Here is a 24,844-nt window from a genome sequence, read left to right as displayed (position 1 = left end):
TTGGGGGTGTAGACACCCCATATTTTGTGCCCTTTAGACTTTCTACAATACTTCAAGCTTCAAGCATGTTTCAGTTAACCTCTTAGCCGACCTAGGGGTGTTTTTAGAATTTTACAAAAGTTGGGGCCTCATAAATCCAAAACCATATGTACATAGAGCCCAAAAATCCAAATCCAACAATACCAAGACCACCCATGTCTGATACCGTTTATCCCTTCATCTTAAGACCCAAATCTTGAACTAATTCCTGTTGTCTAATTAGGATCATTTTGATCATGAACCTCATTTCACATCAAATTAGAAATACAAAACCATAGATACATAGGGCCCAAAAATCTAAATCCAACCACACCATGATCACCCAAATCCAACACCATTTACCCCTTCATTGTTTACCCCTTCATCTTAAGACCCAAAATCGGAACCAATTCCGACCATCCAATCGAGGTCATTTTGATCTTGAACCTCATCTCACATAAAATAAGAAATCCAAAACCAAAGGTACATAGATCATAAAAATCCAAATCCAACAACACCGAGATCACCCAAATCCGACACTGTTTTCCCCTTAATCTCAAGACCTAAAGTCGGAACTGATTCCAATCATCTGATCGAGATCATTTTTTATCAGGAATCCTATGCCACATGAAATCTGAAATCCAACCTTGTAGATGGATGGGGCTTAAAATTCCAAGTCCAATGGTACTAAGATTGTTCAATTCCGAAATTGTTAGCCCTCCATCTTGAGACCCAAAGCTAGATTCGATCTGAACCCTCCGTTTGAATTCCCCTTCACAATAACTTCAAACCTAGGGCATCTGACGGCCAAATCTTTCTCCTAGCTTCTAGAATCATTTTAAAATTTAAAATTTGACCAGTTAAGGTGACCCCAATTAATCAAGCCAATCACGTAAACTTGGAATGTCCAATTTAGGTAAATTGGTGAAATTATCCACTTATTGTCTTGATTGACTGAGAGGATTTCTCTCAAAACTGTCTCGACAGCCCCTTCCCTTAATCAATCTCCCTACAAAAGCCCTTTATACCTTAGCCATTTATTTCCCTTGGCTCCCTATCTCACCCCTCATTCTCTTATTAAAAATCTATAAATACCCCCTTCTTCTCACACAACACAAGGGCACACAAGCTAGCTTAGGGTGAGAACTCTACCCCATTAGCCTAGAGAATACCCCATCACACCCCAAGCATCATTGACCTTCACTCATCCATGGCCAAGACAACCCCTCCTCACTCTTCTTCATCCCTTAGCTTGAGAGATTATGTACATTATGTCAAAATCCTTCCCCTAAGCCATGCACAACATTGTCATAATTTTTTGCAGATCTAATGTCTTGATAACCCCTCCTAGTCTTTATGTGCCATGAATTTGTTTCCCATGAACCCAATACACTCTCCACTTCACTGCAAATTAGAGAACCAAGCATCCACCCTATAACTGATCCTAGAGTCAAATGAAAGGAGTTAAATCTTGCTTGAAGCGTAATTACTATTGCAGAAAATCTATAGGCAATCAACAACTTTCTCATACCATCGACCGATATGTATCATATCGGGAACTTCCCAATACGCCCCAATAGGGGGTGTATCAAGTCAGACCATGGTTTAGAGGATAGCCAAGACTTAAACCGACCCCTTTGATTCGGTTTTAAAAAAATAAATAAAACATAAAAAAGCATCGATACAGTCCGATACGCCAGTAGGACGTATTGGCTTGTATCGATGTTTAGAACCTTGAATAAATGTTCAATTTTTTGATGTTTAGTGTAATTTACATTTATCATTATAATTTGATAAATATTTATTAAATATTTATAATAATTATTTATTCATAAAATACATTACTAATTGGCATAATTTACTAATTTATATAAAGTCAATAGTTATAGTTAACAATTATCAAATAATTTAGGGAAGCTCTTAACTAATAATCCATAATTTTTTAAGTATATAATAATTAAAAATTATGACATTATTCTATGAAAAAATATTCTCCAAAACTATTTAAATAATAGCCCATTATTATTATTCAACTAAATAATTATTAAAAATTATAGGAAAATTAAATTAGGAAATTAATCTACCAGAAATTATTTCATATTTATTTAAATAACAATCTATTATTATTATTTTAATAAAAAATATGAATTAATTTAGGAAAAATATTAAATCTATCCACACCAGTCTAGACCACTTGATTGACTTGAACCATGCTTGGTTTTACATTAATTAACAACAAATGATTTACGTTTAATTAAAATTAATGTAATTTACCATAATTACAGTAATTTACTATAATTACATCACATTGATTGATAGTAAATAATTTAGGCTTAAAAAGTAAATAATTTATGTTAATTCACATTAATTTATTGTTATTGAAAATTACTAATTTACTATACATTTTTCCTAATCAACAAAAATTTCAATAATTTTTGGAAATTATCATAAAATATTGTTATTTATTGTTATTTAATTTACTATTAGTTACTTAGTCATAGAAAATTATTAGAATTGTATGGATGACAAATTTTCTTGTAAAATTATGCCATACCTTACCCCACCTTGAATGGGGCATGTTTTCTCAAATTTTAAATAAGGACGGGGAAGAGATAGGGTGGGGACAGAGGTAATATTTTTTCTCCAAATTAGGGACGGGGAAGGGATGGGGTTTGCATATATTTCCCCAAACCCGATAGTAAATTAGTAAAATATCAGTAGATTTAATATTGATTTTTAAAATATCTCTAAGTTTTTCTTATGTTATTATAACCCCAGGATCTCACAATTCCATTTATAAAATACCCCAAAATTATCATAATTCAATTCCTAAAATATCCCAAAATTCCCATAATATTGTTTGTAAAATATCCATAAATTAGATTATTTTTAGGTTGCTTGCCTCGTGATGAGGAAAATTTGGGGATTCCCTATTCTGACAAGGAATGTATGCCTTAGCTTGAACCCGTCCCACCATTGGGGACATGACAGGGATGGGGTAGAGTGTCTTGACTACGGGGACGAGAGACAGGGAGGAGTGCCCATCCCATGCATCACACGGGCCTTGCTAGTTAATACTAAATAATCTCAAAAGTGATTTCTAAAAAATAGGCTAATAGAGAAAATAATACCTAATAACAAAAAAAAAAATAATGATTTTTAAAAAATCACTGATTTTAGTAATCACCTAATTTGGAAATATCAATGTGAAGAATCATTATTGATGCCAAACATCACCTTAGGCTTCCCTAGTGATATCCTTCCAAGAGCGAGAGACAGGGAGGAGTGCCCATCCCATGCATCACACGGGCCTTGCTAGTTAATACTAAATAATCTCAAAAGTGATTTCTAAAAAATAGGCTAATAGAGAAAATAATACCTAATAACAAAAAAAAAATAATGATTTTTAAAAAATGACTGATTTTAGTAATCACCTAATTTGGAAATATCAATGTGAAGAATCATTATTGATGCCAAACATCACCTTAGGCTTCCGTAGTGATATCCTTCCAAGAGTCCAGCAGATCAATATATTCAATTTGGGGAGGGAGCTAGCAAGCTGACCAGCTCTCAAGTTCAGTAAATTGGGGTTTCTCTCCTTGGGGCCGGGGAGAACCGTTGGATAGGAATTCATAGGATAAGACCTCCTTTCCTTGGGCCTTGGGTGGCCGTAGATAATAGTTTGTGCTGTAATCCTCGTTACAAAAGATTCCAATCTGACGTTATGCACCAAAAGAGTTTTTTGTTTTTTATTAACAGCACCAAAAGAGTATAATCCATGGTATCTTCACTTGTCAACTGGATTCCCAGACGAGGGGTGGTCACGAGCCGAGTTATTCATGAGTCGCTCGTGAAAAGCTTCATTCGATTCTTTTTTAATCGAGTTTTGAATCGAATTTAAGCTTAATTTATAGATTGGATTAATAAATGAGTCGAGTTCGAATCTAATAGAGTTCGGCTTATGAGCTCAAATATATATATAATAAAAAAATTATAAATTTTAAAATTTTAAATAAAAAATAAAAAAAATTTTATATATAATTTTTTTATTTTTATAAAATATTTTTTCTGAAATCGAGCTTCGAACCTCGTACTATTCGAGTCGGTTCGATACAAATCCACCCCACAGGGGTAAGGACCCTCAATAGTACTCGTATTAACTGACGGGTACCGACAAATCCCACCTTCCATCTTTCATATGCGCGCCAGCGCCACGATACAAGCCGCGTACGGCCAATACCGTGTGATGCAAGTGAGAGCAGAGACAATGGAATACGCTGTTGTGTTAGGCCGGTTGGCTGCTTCTGCTTCTCTCCTCTCTGGATCCGCTTGACCGGTTCTCTACTATCTTTTCTTCACGTTGAAGCTTCTGGAACCCCCACTTCCCTTCCCTTTTCTTCGTTTCTCTGCATTTCGGGGAGTCAGGGAGAGAGAGAAAGAGGGAGAGAGAGGCAGAGATGTGGGTTTTCTACCTGATCTCGCTTCCTCTCACCACGGGCATGGTTATATTCACATTGAAATATTTCGCAGGCCCGTATGTTCCCCGATACGTCTTCTTCACCGTTGCCTATGCATGGTTCTGTTCTCTCTCTATCATTATCCTCGTCCCTGCCGACATTTGGACGGTACATGATCCTTCTCTTCCCCCGTTCTTTTTCTTATTTCATATTAGTTATCTTATAATTCGTTTGTTTTTCCAAATCTTCACCTAGATATGATTCTATTTCCTCCTCTCCCCTTAATTTTGACATGGTTGATTGGGTCTATGATACGTATGTACGTTACTGTATCATGATAATTCGAAGCATGAACGACATGGAAGGGTAGTTGGGAAAATTTTGATTCTGAACTCTTCGGATTGAATAGTAATTTGTTGTCCTTTCACTGGATTGATTTGGTTATAGCTGAAAAAGGGTTCTGCGATTGGGAAGATTGGATTGGCAGATGCTGTTCTTGGATATCTGTGATTAACTAGCTGCTATAATCGATTTTAGTGACTAAATGGGATTATTTGACCGAATTTGGTGCAAAGTTGTTTGTTTTTGGTGCTTGCTTTGAATACCAGAGCAAATTGAATCGACCAAATAAACTGGGCAATGAATTAGGAAAAAAAGACAGGGGAAAGTGTATTCTGACATTCCTTTAAGCCATCATATAGCACTGGAAAAAAGTCCATATCGCGATTGTTGGGGGAGGCAGCTTAGGTTATCATCACTTCGAGAGAGAAATGATTTTTCTCCCTACTCTAAAACCAGAAGTGATTCATTATTGTGTTCTCTTCTTATTTTAACCTCAAAATCGGAAAAAGGGAGACAAACTAATTTAACTTGAACTTGAGGTTTCAACTTTCATATTGAATTTGAAATAATTTTCCTTGGCATGATCATGCCATTCAAAGAAATTCATCACATGATTCAGTAGTTTGTTTTTCTTGATCATTGTTTGATCCACGAGCAATTTTATTAATCACAAAATAAAATGAATCATTATGATGCATGGTGGTACTCCCGAATAGGATCACAACCCATTATATAACTCTGCAGCTCTCCTGTCTCCTTTTTAGTTTTTACAACATCCCTTATCCTTTAACCTACCTTTCTTATGTGGGCTTCCTATACAACTTAGCCTGTTCCGCTCCCACCCTTGCAATAGAGTCAGTCAGTAATTTGCTGATCTCCTGACCCACTTCAATGCGGTGTTCAAGATGCACACCAGAAATCTAGCTTATGGTGACTGAACTCTCATGGATATCCTAACCCACCCCTCGATCATGGAAGGGCATGCCGAGTTCTCTGTAAAGTCTTCAGATTTTATCTGCTACATTGACATCCTAGACATTGAGTTCAACCATTTATCCTTAGGGTTGGGACAATTATGTTCCAGAAAGAAGACTCTGAGACTGGTCTCAGTTACTATTGTGAATTTTAATATTGGATTAACCAGGTAAACAACAGTGGGAAATAAATTTCATTCAGGAGGAACACAAACACACACACACACACACACACACACTTATTTCATCATTACTCTTCTATTTTTCTCTTTCCCCCATTTTTTCTACTTAGGTTGCAAAATGTCCGCGTTAAGCTTTTAAGGTAGAAAAAAGAAATTCCATTCTAATTTTATTTGCATGAATTAAACTCCCTCAGTATCCATCTAAAAGAAACAGAGGAAACAGCTGCCAATTCCTGATTTCATTCAAACAGTGAGCAAATATTCATGGTCCCACCTCATGGCTAGAAGCTCAACCAATCACATTTCTTGAATCACCTTCAACAAGCAAAGGCATTACATGGATAAATCTAGCGGTTCTTAACCCCACAAGGTGGGCTCTAACTTCAGCTTTAAAAAGAGTTGTAGTTCTTTGATGCATTCTAGTCATGTTCAACACACTTGATAAGAAAAGGTGGCATTCTCTACCTGTCACTTGTAGATACCCTTTACTTTTTTTCCCACTAAATTTTCTTCTTCTTCTTCTTCTTGTTTTTTTTTTTTTGGAGGGGGGGACGGGGGGCGGTTATATAGAGGTGTACTATATTCTTTGGTCCATATGGGAGGAGAGAAACACCAGATTCTTCAATTAGAAATTGCTGAGGAACAACTGTAGATTTACTTTGTCACTGTGTTTTCTCTTTTGATGACATGGTTTGAAGCTAATCTCATGTGGTGAGAGATCCTTGACTAGAAGGCAGGTTCTTTCACAGAGTTAGTTTCCTCTGCCCAAGTAGCAGTGAAGCTTAATTTTGATGGGTGGTCTTTGGGAAACCTGAAAATTTTAAGAAACCTTTTACGGTTGCAGCAAGAGAGATCCTTTTGGATTTGTTAGGTTCTATTGGATCGAGTGATGGCTTGTCCTAATATGAAAGAACTTGCTTCAGGGTCTCAATCGATGTCATTAACTGGCTTAGATTAATGACATAGGTTATTATTGGGTGGTTTGGAGATGGCAGTGGGGAGACCTTGGGTTTTCTGGCATTGTTTGAATGGTAAGTGCTCTCATATTTATGGTGGATCTTGTTTCAATGGATCTGAAGGTCAGCCAACTCCATGGTGGATAGCTTGGCTAGAGCAGGGATTGAGAAGCTGAGTTGTATAGTATTCCCTCTGTATATAGTTTATATTTTTTTCTTTTGTTCCTTAATGAAATGTCTATGGGTTGCCTCATCTTATGAGAGGTCATCTTTGATCTTGTCTTACCCTTCTAGGTTGATTTGGTAATTGTATTCACTACTTACTACTATTCATCTTCATATTATTAATTAAGTTTCTGTTATTAACTGAGAAAAAGGGATGATGGTATGCAATTCTATTAATGGAGGTAGTGTGCTTTGAAATTTTCCTTGGTCATTAAAGTAGGAAAATTGTGGGATTGGTTGACTCTACTAAAATTTAAATGGGAGTTTTACTGTATGCATAAAAATTAGGCATATTTTAGGGAGCAAAGTGTTGGGCAGTCAAGAAACAAAAATCTAAGAAAATGCTGAGATACATGAGTTGTAGAAATAGGATGTTTGAAATTAGAAATATATTTACTAGAAGGACCTAAGGTGTCAGCGCCAATTACAAACAAGATCAGAGGTAGTAAATTGCAATATTTTGGCCACATGAAACATGAAAGATAAATGCACCAGTGAGAAGGATGGATTTGGTGCAAGTGGAAAGGTTTTACAAAGGGCAAGGAGAAGGCCAAAAAGAACTCAAGTTCAGTTATCTAGGGAAGATTTTCCAACTCATTGTTTGTAGAGCATATGGATTTATATAGAGTAATGGAGAAACAGGATTTGAGCTGCTGACCTTGTGTATGGATAAGGTAGATTATGATGACTAAAATAAAAGAACAGGGTAGATTTAGAATTCTGAAAATTGTTTCATTTGGAATTTTCTAAGTGGATAAGGAAAGAGGAGAGCTCTTCCTTTTTAGGTGCTATAAGTTATCTCCATTTGAATGAGCTTAGAGCTTGTGTTGGTTGTAAGATAAATATTGGAATGTTTGAAGACTCTATTCAGATCATTGCTTGAAATTTGGGGTCACTGTGTTCATGACTGTCAGAATTTGGTTCAATCAATACACTTAAGTTGTGTGGAATATTATTTAATGAGGTCGATTTGCTCTTGGTTGTTTGAGGTTACTCAAAACTTGTGATGTAATGCCTCAATTCTTGGTCTTCATATAATGGCTTTAGGTTTGGCGGAAGCTTGATTTGATTTCCCTTCTCATGCGTGACTAGTGCTTAAGGTAGATCCTTCAGACCTTTCACTTGGACATGTTGATACTTGTCTTCCCATTTCTTATCACTGCTGAAGGAGATAAGTTTGCTTCTTTGGGCAGAGCAGGTCCATGTTAGTTGTTCTGATTTATGGTTTCATTCTGGATAGATATTCCGAAAAAACAATATAATTTTGCTGATGTGCAATTGTTTTTGTTTTCAAAAACAAAACTAACCATGTTGTCAAACACCTCCATAGTTAGTGATAAGAAGGGGGATATGGGGGCATGTGGTGATTAGGTTAGAGGTGTTGGAGGGGGATACTTTTATCACTGTGATTGGAGAGTGACTGGGAAGGAATAAGGTGCTGTTATCCAGAACTCTTGTGGGAGATTTAAATATGAATAAAAGTGTCAATCTTGAGTTTTCTACTTTAATGGATGCAGCTTTGGGAATCCAAGAAATTCAGGCAAGTGAGTAACTTTGGGCTGCTATTAACTAGGGCGGATGTCTAAACGATATAAAAGTGTGTGTGTGTGTGGTGGGGGGGGGGACTAGCATAGGCTAGCCAATCTTTTGGGTGCTTGGTACACTGCTTTGCATACCTTTCTCTTCATTCTTTCACTTACTATTTGTAAAATTCTTACCAGCTGCCAACCCAGAAATTTATGTAGGGTGGGGGGCTTTCTTGTGACAATTACAGTGAGGATTTTGGTAATACTATCAGGTTCCATAGGCAATAGGAATTCCAATCAGTCTGAGCTGTTAAGTGTTATCCCTATTGCAAGGGCCACAGGTTGCCATTGGCTGTTTCTTTGATATATGATAGGTTGGTAGTTGAAGGAGACTCTTCAATAGTTAGTTAGTGGATATGGATCAAGCCCTTTCTATTAGGGAAGCCAAATCTTTGGCATCCATCATTAAGTGTTTTAAAAGTTACTGGAGGCATAGTCATGGTGGTGCACCTTCAGGTGAGGCACTAAGAAGTAAGAAAATGCCTAGAGGCACACAATGGAGGCACAAAGGCACTTGAGGCATATCCATCTAGTATAGAAGTCTATGAGGCATATGCCTTTGTTGTGCTCTATATAGGAGGCATACACAATGTTCTTAACTTTGAAGCTAGTGTTTTTTTTTTTAATATTTTTGTAATAAAATGTTATAAATAAAAAGTGGGGAAACCATTTTATTGTGCTCCCCATCATATATTAACACAATATTGACAATGAAAGCCCTCCAAATATGTTTATGCAATATTATAGTAAAATGTTATAAATAGAAACAACACCATAGCTTTTGTTTCTTTTAATGCATACAATAACATTCATTTAAATTTATGTAAATCGTTAATTCTGAAATTTTGATTTTCAAGTTTCCAAGTGATATATTGATGGCTCCCCAGAACGATTCCTTGTCCAGTTTGGTTTTGAAAACCTTGCTTGGGAGGTATATGTTAGACAATGCACCCCCTTAGTTCTAATTAGATTGATGTACATATACATTTTATTGTAAATGAATAAAAGTACATTATTGTTTCATGTTGACTTTGGTATGTTTCTGTGAATTTTACCCCTTAAACTGAACACTTATGAGACTTGTGTTAGTTTAGAATGTTCTCAGCTATTGGATAGAATTAGGGAGTTTATCCTGCCAAGGCTGACATTGATGTGCTGCCAAAGAAGTTGGGGTAGCTTGTTTCAGCTGCTAGGGTTAGACCTGAAGCACATGTAGTGTTTGTTTGATTGAAGCACTGAACTCGGACCATTTTCCAGTCATGCCTTGGACCTTGGAGACTGATGGACAACTAGAAAGTTACACATAACCCCTAGATTTGATTATGGTACTACACTGGGTGTTGGATCGGGTTGTCTTTGATATACCAATCAGTGAGATCCTTTGGGGGTTAAAACTTGAGTATGTTGGGGTAGTTTGAGAATTCACTTAAGCAAGGCTTAAAGTATCGACACGTATCGGCCCGTATCGGTCGATACGTATCGTTTCGGCACCCCACCAATACGCCCCTATAGTGGGTGTGGCGAAGACCTTAACCGGCTCCCTTGAACCAGTTGGCGAAAAAAAAATAAAAAAAACCACTAAAAGGAGTATCGATTTGCCCGATATGCCCATACCGACGTATCGGGCGTATCGATATTTTGAACCTTGCACTTAAGTGGGTGATCATAGTGATAGGATCGACCCCTTTATCGGATAAAGTGAATGATTGGAACTGCACTCTCTTTGATGGAAACCTAAACTACCGGTAGTGGATTTCAACCGTGTTTGAGATTTGTTTTGCAAAATATATTTATATGATATATGTATATATTATGTTTCAAGAAAAATGTTTGCAAAAATGTTTTAATTCCCGGGATCCATTCGAGCAGAGAGTGTAACACTACACCTTGCAATCAAGGGAGATGTCCTTCCCTGTCGGGCAATGTTGGATCATTGTGGGCTGAGAGGTTAAGTGTAAGAGACCATTAAGGGCTGATTACTTGATGGGCTATATCTTACTTAAGTCCCTTATCCTTGGGGTTTCATAAGATGGCTGGTCTCAATGATCATTTAATTGTAAATGTTGGGCCCATTTTGAGCCCATAGTGATGAGCTCAGTGGTTTACTGCATTTGGTAGTGAATTTGGTCAGGCCTTTTCATAGAGGTTGGGCTGAACCCACATGGGCTTATGTGAGGTCATTGTTGACGCCATACAAATTAAACCTAAATAGGCTAGCAACACTCTTGGCTTAAAGCCCATGATTAATATGATTAATCAAGATGTCACATGAATGCTTAAACTGTCATGTGGCATCGGCGAATATGGGTTTGGAGCACCCATTCTCTTAAGAGGATAAGACCTATCTTATGATAGAGTCCAGATCCAAATAAAGATTTGAATTAAACCTCTTGATTCAATTAGGAGAGGTGCTCTTTAAGGATAAAAGAAGAGGAGATCAAACTACTCCAGATAACTCTGCTTTTAGCTCTCTCTCTCTCTCTCTCTCTTCTCTTGCCACCCCGAAACCCTAGATTGATCTCCAAGACTGATCTTGATCAGCTCATTCTTTGATTTTTGCAAGAAAAATGTAGAGAAAAATCGTGCTCACCTCCCCAGTTCGATCCAAAGTGTTGGATTGCAGCTTTGCTAAAAACTGCGTTGTTGAACTGGCTTCAACTTCAAGCTCTGCCATCTTCAGTGGAAGCTGGTTTTGGGATTTGATTTGGGCGTGAACTACCACCTTGGGAGCTACATTTGTGGAATCTGTATTAGGTATACATCTCCCTTTTGGTTTGGTTTCAAATCTGGTCCGGTTTCAGTGTAAGATTGATCATAGAAAAGTGTAGTTTTTCTAAAACTCAGAATACGATTCCCGGAAGGTTAAAAGAATTTTTTTGAAAATTTGCCCAGCCATCTAGCATGGTTTGGCAATCCATGTGATGGATCCTAACTTTCCATGCCTTATGCTTTGGGATAGTAGAATGAATGCCTTCTGTCTATGCCTGTGCGTCTTAAAACATTGACATAAACACCTCACCTAGTTGGGTGTAAAGGTATGCAATACTTTAGTGGATTCACTAGCTAGAGGAAGACCAGTTAGGATTGGTTTGTATTTAAGGTTTTCCTTGGGAGATAATCCAGTAAGTTTAGCAAATCTCTATGGGGTATGTTATACTGTTATTGTGGTGATCTAGCTTTTCTTTGTCCAGCTCTGTTTGATATTCTACCTTTTGTTCCCTATTTTCTCTCTCTCTCTCTCACACTAAAAACTCTTTGAGCTGTTGTCAATCTCTTCAATCTCTTTTGAATGGCTGCTACCTTTGGTTAGCATTTTGACAATTGACTGCTCGAAGTTCAGAGGCTTTTGGATGGCAAGTTATATGTAATGGGCAAAGCAATATTTGTTCATTCTTTGTAGGATCACATAGTTTGTTTGGGTGTACTACTTTGCTTTGTTCTGCCTACCTATGTACAGAGCTGAGCATCTAAATGAAATATTTTTATTGTAGCATTGGTTTTCTGGTGGCAAGAAAACTGGATGCTGATGTTGTTCACTCATTATGGATTTTCTTATGGTTCACCGAGATTTTGAATATGTGGATTGGTTGTTTCTTGGATCAAATTTCTGGTCTTTATTAGATTTGGTCGTAGAAGATATCTAAGATTGTAATGCTTTTTGATTAATATATTTATATTCTTAACCATTTACCAAAAAATGTTATCTTCTTATATATAAGCTGTTTTGATTTCTATAATGCCATTAGATCTTCTTCATTATACTTTTCTTTTTTTTTTCCTTTTTTGAATAGTTTCTTTACTTACCATCAAAAGATAAAAATCATGTTAGTGGGTTTATTTTCGTTCTTTTCAACCTTTCTTTTTCTTTTTCTTGTTTTTAAATGACTGGGGTGTTTGACCGTCTTTTGTGTATGCCTGTCTTCCTTGAGTTAAATGTAGATACACTGTTTTGACTGTTCAGATTAAAGCTTTTTTGTTATTTGTTTGTTTAAAACCAATTTTGGAGAAATCTTACATGTGTAGAAGTTATTGGACCACTTATTTGTGTTTGGAGCATTTCTTAGTGGACAATACAAACTTATTTACTATTTCTAACAACCTAACTTAATCCTTCCTTTTCTGTTATAACAGACAATTATTAGACATGAGAATGGAGGAATTGCTTTCTTTTGGAGCTGGTCATATTGGAGTACATTTGCACTTACTTGGTATGCTGTATAAGAACTTAGATATACAACTTTTGTGTGCCTTATTGCATTCAACTACTGCAAATCCTTATGTAGCCCTGTCCTCAAATGTGGGTTATAGTGCATATGCTTATGTACTTTCTATTACGTTCAGCTTTGTATATGCTTGTCTATCATTTTTGTTTGTTCACCTCTGATATGTAGTATTATGGTCTTCCTTTAGAGAAAAGGTCCTTTTTCCCTTTTTTGATTAGCAAAAGAAAAGTTTATTTTGATTAATAAAATGGTTTCAAGCCACTGGGGTACCAAAAATTATACCAACGGCAACCCTAGCCCAACAAAGGGGTTCCCTATTAGAGCATGTATAATAGAAAAAAAGAGAAACCTAGTCTGGAAAATTAGGGGCCTGATATATCAGATATGACTTCTCATTAAAATCCTCTATTACTCAAAGGCCACATCTCTTCTCTGATCTAAGGTCCTGTTTTCTACTTCTGCTTTATTTGCCCCTTTTCAGTTGTTTTTTTTTTTTGATGAATCTTGCCCCTTTTCAGTTTCTTCATGGTCCCTCAAATGTAATGATGAAATAATATATGTAAAAGTAATTTTCTAACATTAGCAAATTATCATGTTGAATGTGGCCAGTATCCACCTTCCTAACCCCTTCTAATTCTGCTTTTGATTGGAACTTGGGTTTTAGAAGGGCTCTTAGAGATTCTGAATTGAACTTCATTTCTGATTTGTTTAAGATCCTGGATGAGGTGGTTATTGATCCCTCTAGAAGGGATAGTAGGATTTGGGTTCCTTCTCCCTCGGGTGTCTTCTCATGTTCTTCCTTTTTCAAAGAGTTAACTCATTCCTCTTCGGCTTTTGGACATCCTTTCCCGGTCTTGGAAGTTTGGGGTAGACCAATTCCTCTCAAAGTAGGCGCTTTCTGCTGGGAAGCTTTCCTAGAAAAGTGTTACACTTGTGACTTACTTTAAAGGAAAAAGGCCATTTGGTGTATATCCCTGCACTAGTGCATCCTATGTAAGGAGAATGGTGAGAGCTGCTATCACTTACTGGTATCCTGCCCTTTTGTATCAGAAATTTGGTGTTGGTTTTTCTCTCTCTTTGGTTGTAGGTGGTCCTCCCCTCCAAATGTGCAGAGCTTGTTTAACTCTACTTCAGTGAGGGGGCTAAAAAGGAGAGGTAAAATCTTGTGGAGATGTGTAAGAGCAGCATTTTGGACAGTGTGGGAGGAAAGAAATCAAATAACCTTCTATTTGAAAAAGAAAGAAACAAGGAAGCCATCATTGAATCAATTTCTATTAGGGTGGTTCATTGGGTTAAGACTGTGAAGCTTTTTGAAGGTTATTCAGTAGGAGATATCATCAAGAACTGGAAAGAAGTGACTTGGTCAACTGGGCCTCTCAAGACAAAGGCTCAAATTTCTCTAGAGAAGATGGACAACACTTATTCAAGCCCACCTGAAACCCCCTCCTTTAAGGGCCAAGCGATGCCCGACACCCCTCCCAGCTTAGGAGGCCGTGAGAAGGAAGTTTATTAGATCTCCCACCTCCTTGTTGAAGTCAGGTTCCTTTGATTCATATGAAGCCGAAAACTCCGACGAAGATTTGAGTTCTTATGCGGTGGAGGTCGAGTTGGAACCTCAGGTGGTTGCTTTAGAAAGGGCAAGAAATCTGTTCACGGAATGAAAATTGGGGATGTGTAGAGATGCTTGAACATATGTCTTTGGTCAATCTGGACTATGGGGACACAGACCTAGAAGGCCGTGTTAAAAGACAAGGAAGAGATTTGTCTTCAAACCTCCCTAAGCCCAACCAGCTGCCAACAGTATCCTAGAGTCTCCTCTTTCCCCTCTTTGCTTGTTAATTCAGTTTTTGTTTCCTCACCATCCTCTCACAGCAACCACCTTTCCTCTCTCTTTTGAGGTTCAAATGGAGAGCTATCCCAACCAAATCAGAGCGCCAGCACTCCCCCAGAAAACTTGGCAGAACAGGTTCGGTTGAGTAATATAGAGACAGACGGTTTGAAAGAAAGCACTGGCGAGATGGCCAAGTTACTGGGTCTTAACAGAAGAGAGGAACAATCAAAACTCGGGCTTTGACTGAGAAAGAGAACAACATGAGAGGGAAAGATCAGGGAAGATGCCAAAGAAAGAGTTCTAAAAGGGAATTGAAATGATTTCTGTGGGGACTAACAGATAATAGACTGGAAGGGCATAGGGTGTTTAAGGGAAATTACTCAAGATAGACCCAATGAAATTTCTAAGCTGGAACATCAGGGGATTGGGAGGACAGCTGAAAAGGTGTCTAGTGAAAGAGGCTCTAAGAAGAGAAATTCTGGACATAGTTATTTTGCAAGAAACAAAAAAAGAGATTGTAGACAAAAAACTGATTAAAGCAATCTGGGGAATTATAGGGAAAAATGGGCAGTTATCCCTGCAACAGGATCGTTGGGGGGCATCATTCTTTCCTGGAATGAAGAAGAGATTTTGGGTATAGAAGTTGACAAGGGGGAATTTTCTTTATCTGTGCTGTTCACTAACAAAAAGGATGGTTTCAGTTGGATATTGATTGGTGTGTATGGGCCAAATTTCCCCTCAGATAGAACAAGGTTCTGGAAAGAACTGGACTCAGTGCATGAGTTCAATGACATTCCGTGGTGTGTAGGTGGTGACTTTAACGTCATAAGGTTCAGCACTGAACACTCCATTGGCAAAACTCCAACAAGAAGTATGAGGAATTTCTCAAGCTTCATAAACAGACAGCTTGTGTGACCTCCCTCTCAACAATGGGTGTTTCACCTAGCCAAATATACAAGAGAATACAATAAGCTGTAGTCTTGACAGGTTTCTGGTCTTTCTAGAGTGGCTGGAGATGTTCCCTAACTCGACTCAAGAAATTTGTCCACACTCCACATCAGATCACTGGCCAATTGTCCTAAGAACAGACTCGACTTTTAAATGCAAGCCCCCATTTAGGTTGGAAAAGATGTGGACCATGCATAAGGATTTCAGCAAGAAGGTGGCCACTCGGTGGGAAGAATGCAAGGTAGAAGGGTGGGCTGGATTCTGTTTGCTGCAGAAATTGAAGTCCTTAAAAAGCAAGTTAAAGGCTTGGGGAAGAGAGGAATTCAAAGCCCTTGATAAAATCCTTACGAAATTAGAAGAGCTGGACCTAGGAGAGCAAAACAGAAAATTGGATGAAACAAGTAGGAGGAGAAGAGCTGAATTGAGAACAATGTGGGAGAAGTTGATTAGGAGGCAAGAAACTTACTGGAGGTGGAGGCAAAGATCATAAGTGAGATAGTTGAGAGAAGGGGACAATACTTCCAGGTTTTTTCACTCTTATGCATCAGGAAGATGAAGAAACATTTCATCTCTAAACTCAAAGTGGAACAGAGGGAAGTGGAGGATGTAGATGAAATCACAGAGGCCTTTATAACTTACTTCAAGAACCTCTACACTAGAGAAAAAACCACCAGTACATTGTGGACAGGTGGGAAGGGCAGAATTATCCGAATGGAAGCGAATGTGGCTTGAAAGAGACTTTCATGAGCAAGAAATTAAAGAGGCTGTATTCCTAATGGATGATGATAGGGCTCCGGGCCCAGACGGATTTGCTATGTTATTTTTTCAGATGTGATGAGACACAATAAAAGAAGATATGCTGGAGACTTTCAGGGATTTCCACTCTTTGGCCATAGTGAACAAAGGACTCAATTCCAACTTTATAAGAAAGGAGGAGTCTTAGAGGTGAAAGATTTCAGACCGAAGTCTAGTAGGGAGCTTCTACAAAATTTTGGCTAAGATGTTAGCAAGAAGACTACAGGAAGTTTTAAGAGACCTAATCTCCCCAAGCCAATTTGCATTTGTGAAAGGAAGGAAATAGTGGATAGCATCCTTATAGAAAATGAATGTGTTGAAGAAAGAAAACAAAATGGAAGCCAGGGGTCCTAGTTAAACTGGATCTGGAAAAAGCTTATGACAAAGTGGATTGGAGGTGTATTCATCATATCTTAAAGGTCGGAGGCTTCGGTAGTAGGTGGATTAAGTGGATTAAAGGGTGCATCGAATCTACTTGGTTTTCAGTAATGGTAAATGGAGAACCAAAAGGCTATTTCAAGGTGAGTCAAGGTTGTCCCCGTTCCCCCTTTCTATTCACTTTGGTGATGGATTTATTCAGCCAGCTGTTTGAGAAAGCCAAAAATCTAAACTTGGTGAAAGGTTTCGAAGTAGGTAGAGATGCTCTCCATATTTCTAATCTACAGTTCGTATGCGACATCATTTTAGTTTTGGAAGCGTCTCTGGATAACATTACAAATGCTAAAAGGGTGATCAACTACTTTGAGATGGTAACTGGTTTGAGGGTCAACTTTTCCAAAAGCAGCATTGTGATAGTAGATTCTGTTGAAGGACTGTTGGAATCCTTTAAAAACATATTGGGGTGCAGAGAGGAGCATTTTCCAATTTTCTACCTGGGGATGCCGCTGGGGGGAAATCAAAAGAGTCTCAGTTTTTGAGGGCCAGTGATAGAAAAATGCAAGAAAAAACTAACAATTTGGAAGAGCTGCTATTTGTCAAAAGGGGGCAGACTCACTCTTTTAAACGCATCCCTTGCAAACTTGCCGATATAATACTTGTCAGTCTTCCAAATCCTTGGGAAAGTTAGAAATCAGCTTGAGAAACTCCAAAGAAATTTCCTTTGGGAAGGCGGAGGGGAAAAAGAAATCACTTGGTAAGTTGGGAGCAAATTTGTAAGCCTAAGGAGGAAGGTTGGTTGGGCATTGGCCATCTCAAGGAGAAGAATACCTCCCTTCTGGGGAAATGGTTTTACAGATATCCTAAAGAGTCTAATTCTCTGTGGGCAGCCATCATCTCCAGCAAGTACAGGACAAGCTCTAATGGTTGGGACAGCACTCTTCACTTGAACCAGGTTAAATCTACAAATCCTTGGAAAGGTATCACCTCTGTTAGCACTATTTTTTTTCCCTTTCATTAGATACAAAGTAGGAAATGGCTGCAGAATTAAGTTCTGGAAAGACCTGTAGTGGGGCAACTCCACCCTAGCTACCTCTTTCCCCAGATTGTTTAACCTAACTCTAGATCAAGATGCATCTGTCTCCTCTTGTTTTCCTGCCTCTCATTTTGAGAATACCTTAAACCTAAGCCTTAGAAGACCACTTAGAGACCCAGTGATATCAGAAGTAGCAGGTCTCCTCCAAGCTCTAAAGAGGTCTACATCTCACCTAACTCCCAAGACTCAAGAATTTGGTCCCCTCACCATAATGGCGATTTCTCTTCCAAATCTTTTTACAAGGCTTTGACTGCAGGTGAACTGAATTCCCCCCTTCAAGAAGATTTGATGCAGTCACATACCCTCAAGAGTTTGCTTCTTTGTATGGGAAGCCTGTTTGCAGAGGATCAACACGTGTGACCTTCTCCAAAAGAAAAGCTTGGGAAGACTCATCTCCCCCCCATGTTTTGTATCTTGTGCTTGAATGAAGGAGAATCAGCTAATCATTTACTTCTTCACTGCAAGGAATCCAAGAAGATCTGGAACCACTTTTTGGAGCTGGCAGGCTATGGCTGGGTTGCACTGGAGAATATTCAGGATTTCGTTCAACAGTGGCTAGCAGAGGGTTAAGCAAAAGAGGTAAAACCTATTGGCAAACAATCATACATGCAGTGATGTGGGGTGTGTGGGAAGAAAGGAACAACTGAACAATCGCCTCTTCAACAACAAGTCAAAAACTCGTGAGGATCTAGTCTCTCAAGTCACCAATCATTGTAATCTTTGTTTGGGCTACCAATTCTGATCTTTTCAGAGGATTATCGGTGAACGACCTCAATAGCAGTGTTCAATTCTTCCTTTTCACTCGATATCACCCCCTATGCCATCCCTCGTGGTTTAGGAGTAAGAAGCGAAGTAGGGATGTTTTTAAATTTTGATGCGAGTGCGTCAGGGTCAAGGTTCAAAATTTCGATATGATACACCCTGTATTGGGTGTATTGTATCGTATTGGTGGCTTCATGATACACCTATTTAAAGGGGTTTCAGGAACCACTCTTTTTTAATAAGAAATATGGTTAAAAATATGCCCCAAAACCAAATTTTGAATAAAAAACTAAAAAAAATAAAAGCGCGTTATTTTAAGTACCGGTAGTTCCTGTTGATACACGGGCGTGTCGATATTTTGAACCTTGGTTAGGGTGCCCAGGAGTTGCTGGCAAAGGAGGCATTATAAGAGATGAAAGGGCTTCTGTTATATGGACTTTTAGTGGTCCAATAGGTGTCGCTGACTCCATCAAGGTGGAAGTGTTGGCAGCCCCGGAAATCAGAATTGTAAGAATTCTGGGCATTCAAAGTTTAACCATAGCAGGAGACGCAGCAAACACCATTAAATGGCTAAGAAACAAAGAAGGTGGTCCGTGGAGGTTGGATAACTTCTTGGCAGAAGCCAGAGACTTCTGTGGATTCGCTAAATGAAAACCTGATTTGGATTCTAAGGGGTTTAAACTCTGTTGCAGATGGCCTAGCCAAATTAGGTGCCCATTCGGATGCCCTACATAGTGATAGCTTGATTCCTGTGTATTTCCAGGGGTTTTTCCCCTTGCCATGTACATTTCCTCATGTACTTTCTCTTTTATCAATAAAATCTGTTAACTTTTCTCAAAAAAAAAAAAAAGAAAAAGAAGTGACTTGGTCAGCTCCCTTGAAAACTACCCCTATTCCACTTTGGGCTTCTCCAACTATGGGCTTCACTAGATTGAACTTTGATGGCAGCAGCAAAGGAAATCCAGGCCCTTCAGGTATAGGTGGAGTGTTCAGGGACGAAGAAGGTCGAATTAGTGCCATGTATCCGGCTCCTATTGGATGGGGGAATTCTCTGAGAGCTGAAATAGTGGCAGTTTTGGAAGGGATTAAAAGAGCCCAGCAGCTGAATATCAGAAAATTGTTGGTGGAAGGTGACTCTAGGCTGGCTATTAGTTGGCTGCAGAAGGGAGATTTCAGTTTGTGGAAGTTCTTAAATCAGAAAAAGAAAATTAAACAGCTGTCTCAAAACATGGAAATTCAGTTTCAGTGGACTAAGAGGTGTGCCAATTCATTGGAAGACTCTTTGTCCAAACAAGGGGTGGGAAGGGCTAATCTTTTTTGGGCAATGTCGTAATCTAAATTCTACTTTTAGGGAGGGTTAAGATGTTGTGCCCCTCCCTCCGGTTGTGTCTTTCTTTTTTACTCTTATTCTTAATAAAAGTTTCTGTTATTGATAAAAATAATGTGGCCAGTTTGTGTATTCTGATTTACGTTATGTAATTTATCATGGTTTTGAAGCATAAATACATATAATTGTAATTCTCTTTCTGGATATTCTATTAAAACATGATTTTATGTTTTCCCATCTAGTCATACTTTACCTGCATAAATTGGTATGTGCATTTGGTCTATGGTGGTTTAAGATACATTCTAAGTGGTTATATACTTTAGTTGACACATATTGTCTTTGTTTTATTATATGTTATTTTTCTGAGCAGGGTTGTAGTGCCACTCATTCAGGGTTATGAAGATGCTGGGGACTTCACTATGAAAGAAAGATTGAAGACAAGCATACAGCAAAACTTGGTCTTTTATCTGAGCGTGGGATTTATTGGTCTTTTTGGACTTATTCTCCTCATTATTATGGACAAAATTCAGTTTGTTTCACAACCCATCTGTACTTATTTTTGTTGATGTATTGCCCTTCTTATATAACTAAGATATTTTGTTATATACCCTTAGAGCATTTTGAACAGTTAAGAATGGTTTCTAGAATGGTTTATTGACTAAGTCCATAGTCGTCAAAGCGACGCCTAGGCGGGTGCCTAGGTGATGCCTAGGCAACAAGGTGCCCTTGGAGGCTCGCCTCGCCCAGTCGCCTAGCAGTTTTGTGCACTGGGTTATAAAATACTTTTATATTTTTAATTTTTTGACATTATAATTATAAAATATACACTATTAAACTAGAATATTCATTTTATGTGTTTATATACTAATTTCTTTTTATTATTTTCTTATTTTGTTAGGGTTTAATCAATGCAACATTGCTAACTGCTGTATTGAACCTATGGTTCACAGTATCGGTACACCTCTGTGTATTGGCAGAGGTGTATCGGTACTTATAATGATACTTCCCCTATTTTTTATTTCTTTGGTTTTCAATTTCATTTTTAAATATATATATATATATATATTATTTAAAAAATGGGTCCCCCGAAAACCCCTGTAAACAGGTATCGGAACCCCAAAGATACAATACAATACACCTGGTATGGGGCGTATCGTATCAAAATTTTGATCCTTGATTGAACCCTCAAAATTTTCAAAACCTGAACCTATAAGCAAAGGAAGAACTTAAAATTTTGTTTAATCAACACATTTTCTTCTTCCATGTCTTCTTCTTCTTCTTCCACCTTTTCTTTTCTTCTTTCCTATAACAAAAGTAGGGGTTCAGCCCCTATATTTTTTGAGTTTTCTTCACTTTGTTCTTTTTCTTCTCATAAAATGTTGATTTTCTAGACTTAAACATGAAATTTATACTACTCTTATGAAAATTATGAATAATTATTAAGGTAAGATGGTTATGGAACCTAGGGAACTACCCTAGGATATATTGATTTTACTTAAAAAAAATTCATCGCCTAGGCGTCGCCTAGGCGACTAGGCAACTAGGCGCCCCCCTGTCACCTAGCCTCGCCTTGGTGCCTTGAAAACTATGACTAAGTCTTGTCCCAGCTGTATGGGGTTGGCTGCATGAATCCTGTTTCACTCACCACTCTGTTCTGTTCAATGCCATATATGTTTTAGACACCCTGGCTCTTCTTGATGTATTGTATATGTTATGTAGAAGCTTTCAGCTATGGCCCTGCCTTCATTGGGTTGGACTAGATAATTGTATTCCCTTGTTTATGTTTTTCTCAGAATTAATAGAATCATTTTATCTGAACCATCTTCTTAATGATCAAAGAAGCAAAAAGATAAAAAATAAAAGAGCTATCATGGAGTCTTATTTTTTGATAGATCACCTGAAAGTTGAATTGATTAAGTAAAATTAGAATAAGTACAAGGCTCCCAAGCTGAACCAACCCACATTAAGTTAAATTAGCCGATAGCAAATGGTCCCTATGCACCCCTTGCTTTGCTAGTGTATCTTCCATTGCATTTGCTGACCTGTTTATCCATTTTAAATTAGCCTCAACCTCACCTTCTATCCTCCTTCCCTTATTACCTGTCTGAGTCCATGACCCATCACTATTGATATTCATCCAACTTATCACCAGCAAAGAGTCGTATTGAAATGCAGGGCCTAGAAGGACACAAAAAATAGAGGTAATGGTTCTGTTAGAGTTTATATTTATTTATTTATTTATTTTGGTGGGGGGGGATTCAAGCATAGAGTTGTTTCTAGATAGCCTTGCATTACATTTATTTTCTTTTCCATGGAGATTTAGTTGGATAGATAAAGGTCATGCTTTCCTTTTTATTTTTTTGATAACAAGCAACTAAATTTCATTAAAATAAAAATATTACAGTGCTGTTCAAAAAAAAAAAAAAGAAAAGAATACAGTCCATCGTTGAAGAGATTTCACCATGCAAAGAAGGACATCCAAATTGAAATACAAAGACAATCCCTACATGCAACTCAAAAATTCCAATTAACTAAATCCAATGTTAACCAGAAAATAGCTCCAAATGCCTATATATTCAAATCTTTAAATTCCAGATGAGCTAAAGACAAGTCCATGATGAAAGAGTAAATTTCAGCAACTAATTTTCTTCTAGAACATTATTTATCTTCAAAATTGTCTGTTCCTTTCTCACCATACATCATGATACTCCATATTATCCTTGCCTTTTTTTGAAAGCGTAAGGTATTATATTTCTTGATATGGGTTTTTAGGATATGCTGATTTTATAGAAGCAGAGGTCAGAGTGCTATTAGTTGGTCTTATAACAGCCAATTTTATCCAAATCACTTCCATTGATATTGAAGGAGACTAGACTCAAAGAACTGCTTTTTATTGGTCTCTGTGTGCTGACTGTGGTCCTTAGAGATTATCTAAATTTTGTAGTGAAATTAGAGAAATCCTATCTCAGTTAAAGGGCCATATTAGATGGATTCCAAGGGACCTAGATACTGTGGCTGATAGATTAGCTAAATCAGGTCTGGTCCATGTGGAAGGCCCTTTTTGTATAGTTGCAACACTATGCACATGTAATATTTTGGTTGTGGTGTGTATTCTTTGATCTTTTTGCCTAACTTCTACATCCTCTCATGTATAATTTACTCATTCTAAAAATGAAATTGTTGGCTGAGATTAGGCCCATACATGGTTCACAATTTTGATATTGATAGATGTTTTGCCATGTAAAGATGGAGAAACTTGGGAGATATTTTCCTAATTTCGTAGGATATTTGGAAAATCTAAAATATCAGGAAAATTTTCTAAAAACATGGAACTAGTTAATAAAACCTGAAGGAATTATTAGAACAAATATAATTGCACATTTCAGGTTCAAAAATCCATAGCAAAAACTGTATAAATCAATTAGGAGAAAATTGAGAGACTTTAATAAATATCTTTCTCTTTGTCTTCTTTTAGTATTTTAGTCATATTCTCTCCATTAAATATGTCAATTACTTGCTGTTTTGACTTTTTATATGTTTTGATTATTTTAATATTCTTTTGTAGTTATATGCATTTTGCTTTCTTCCTTTTGAATTATAGCGACTTAGTAAGTGAATAATATCCAAATGGTAAGCCAATTATCCAATCACCAATTCCCCATAGTTATTTTTAGGAAGATATTTTAAGAAATTATAATGATTTTAACAAAATATCCAAAAGTTTTTAATAGTATTCTAAAAGTTTAAACCTTAAATATATAGTCTATCAGTGAAATCTAAAATAACACTGACATATTGGCAAAATATCAGAAATATTTGAAAAAAAGATTCCCAAAAGTTTTGCGTTGCCTCCTAGCAAAATGGGGATATTTTGCCAATATTGTTGATATTGCGAACCATGGGCCCAAATCAGGAGATCTCTTTTTCTGAAATCCCAGTTGTTGGTTTTTTGCTTGTCCATCTTTTACCACTCACATGATCTTGTTTGTTTTTAGTTGTTAATTTGCCTCTGAAGCGGTGATGACTGATGAGTGCATAGTTATTTTTACATAGCTGCTCAATGCTGAAGTTTAATTCTCAAATGGCAGGAGTAGAGGTATTGTCGGTTTAGCCATGGCTTGCTCAAATACTTTTGGACTTGTCACGGGTGCATTTCTTCTTGGCTTTGGTTTGAGTGAAATTCCGAAGAGCATTTGGAGAAATGCAGATTGGGCCATACGCCAAAAAGTTCTATCTCATAGGGTTGCTAAAATGGCTGTTAAACTTGATGATGCTCATCAAGAATTTTCAAATGCTATTGTAGTAAGTATTTTTAACTTGATGCCATTAAAAAGCATTTGTCATCAGGTTCATTGGAATGACTATATGAAAGCAATTTCTATTGTACATTTTCTTTATGTGTTTTTGGATGTTTCATGCCTGTGCTGAAATTTATCAAGCTATTAAGTGTGAACCTTAGGAATGGTTCTCTTAAGAGACAAATTGCAAGTAACGTTCTGAAAGATTTCTCTCTTTTAATTTTTTGAAACTTAAACTGTCTCATGGGCATAAACTTTACAAATTGCATATTCATTGAGTGGAACTGAAGGTTCAGGAATTTAGGCCATTTCCAGCAGTCCCAGATTAAAAGAATTCATGTTCTTTGTTCCTTGTCCAACTTGTATGCACCTCAGTATCTAGAAGACTAGAAGATCTTTCATATATGATTTGATAGAATATCCATGATTTTTTCAAGATATGCTCCTGC

The 24,844-nt window shown here is 37.4% G+C and overlaps 1 protein-coding gene across 1 annotated transcript in view; it reads left to right on the top strand.

The window, feature by feature from the left end:
* The first annotated feature begins 4,053 nt into the window (after window positions 1–4,053).
* Window positions 4,054–24,844, top strand: part of LOC148876685 (uncharacterized) — a 70,813-nt gene continuing 50,022 nt past the window's right edge. Inside the window, exons 1-4 of the mRNA XM_088962700.1 lie at window positions 4,054–4,643; window positions 12,872–12,948; window positions 20,468–20,626; window positions 24,186–24,399. Of these exons, the coding sequence (XP_088818826.1) occupies window positions 4,476–4,643; window positions 12,872–12,948; window positions 20,468–20,626; window positions 24,186–24,399 (618 nt within the window). The 5' untranslated portion in view covers window positions 4,054–4,475. The remainder of the gene's footprint in view (window positions 4,644–12,871; window positions 12,949–20,467; window positions 20,627–24,185; window positions 24,400–24,844) is intronic.

The sequence above is a fragment of the Nelumbo lutea genome, chromosome 1 (genome assembly GCF_056320005.1).
Source record: "Nelumbo lutea isolate HS-2025 chromosome 1, American lotus-T2T, whole genome shotgun sequence".
Classification (NCBI taxonomy): domain Eukaryota; kingdom Viridiplantae; phylum Streptophyta; class Magnoliopsida; order Proteales; family Nelumbonaceae; genus Nelumbo; species Nelumbo lutea.
This window is presented reverse-complemented; position numbering and strand designations above follow the sequence as displayed.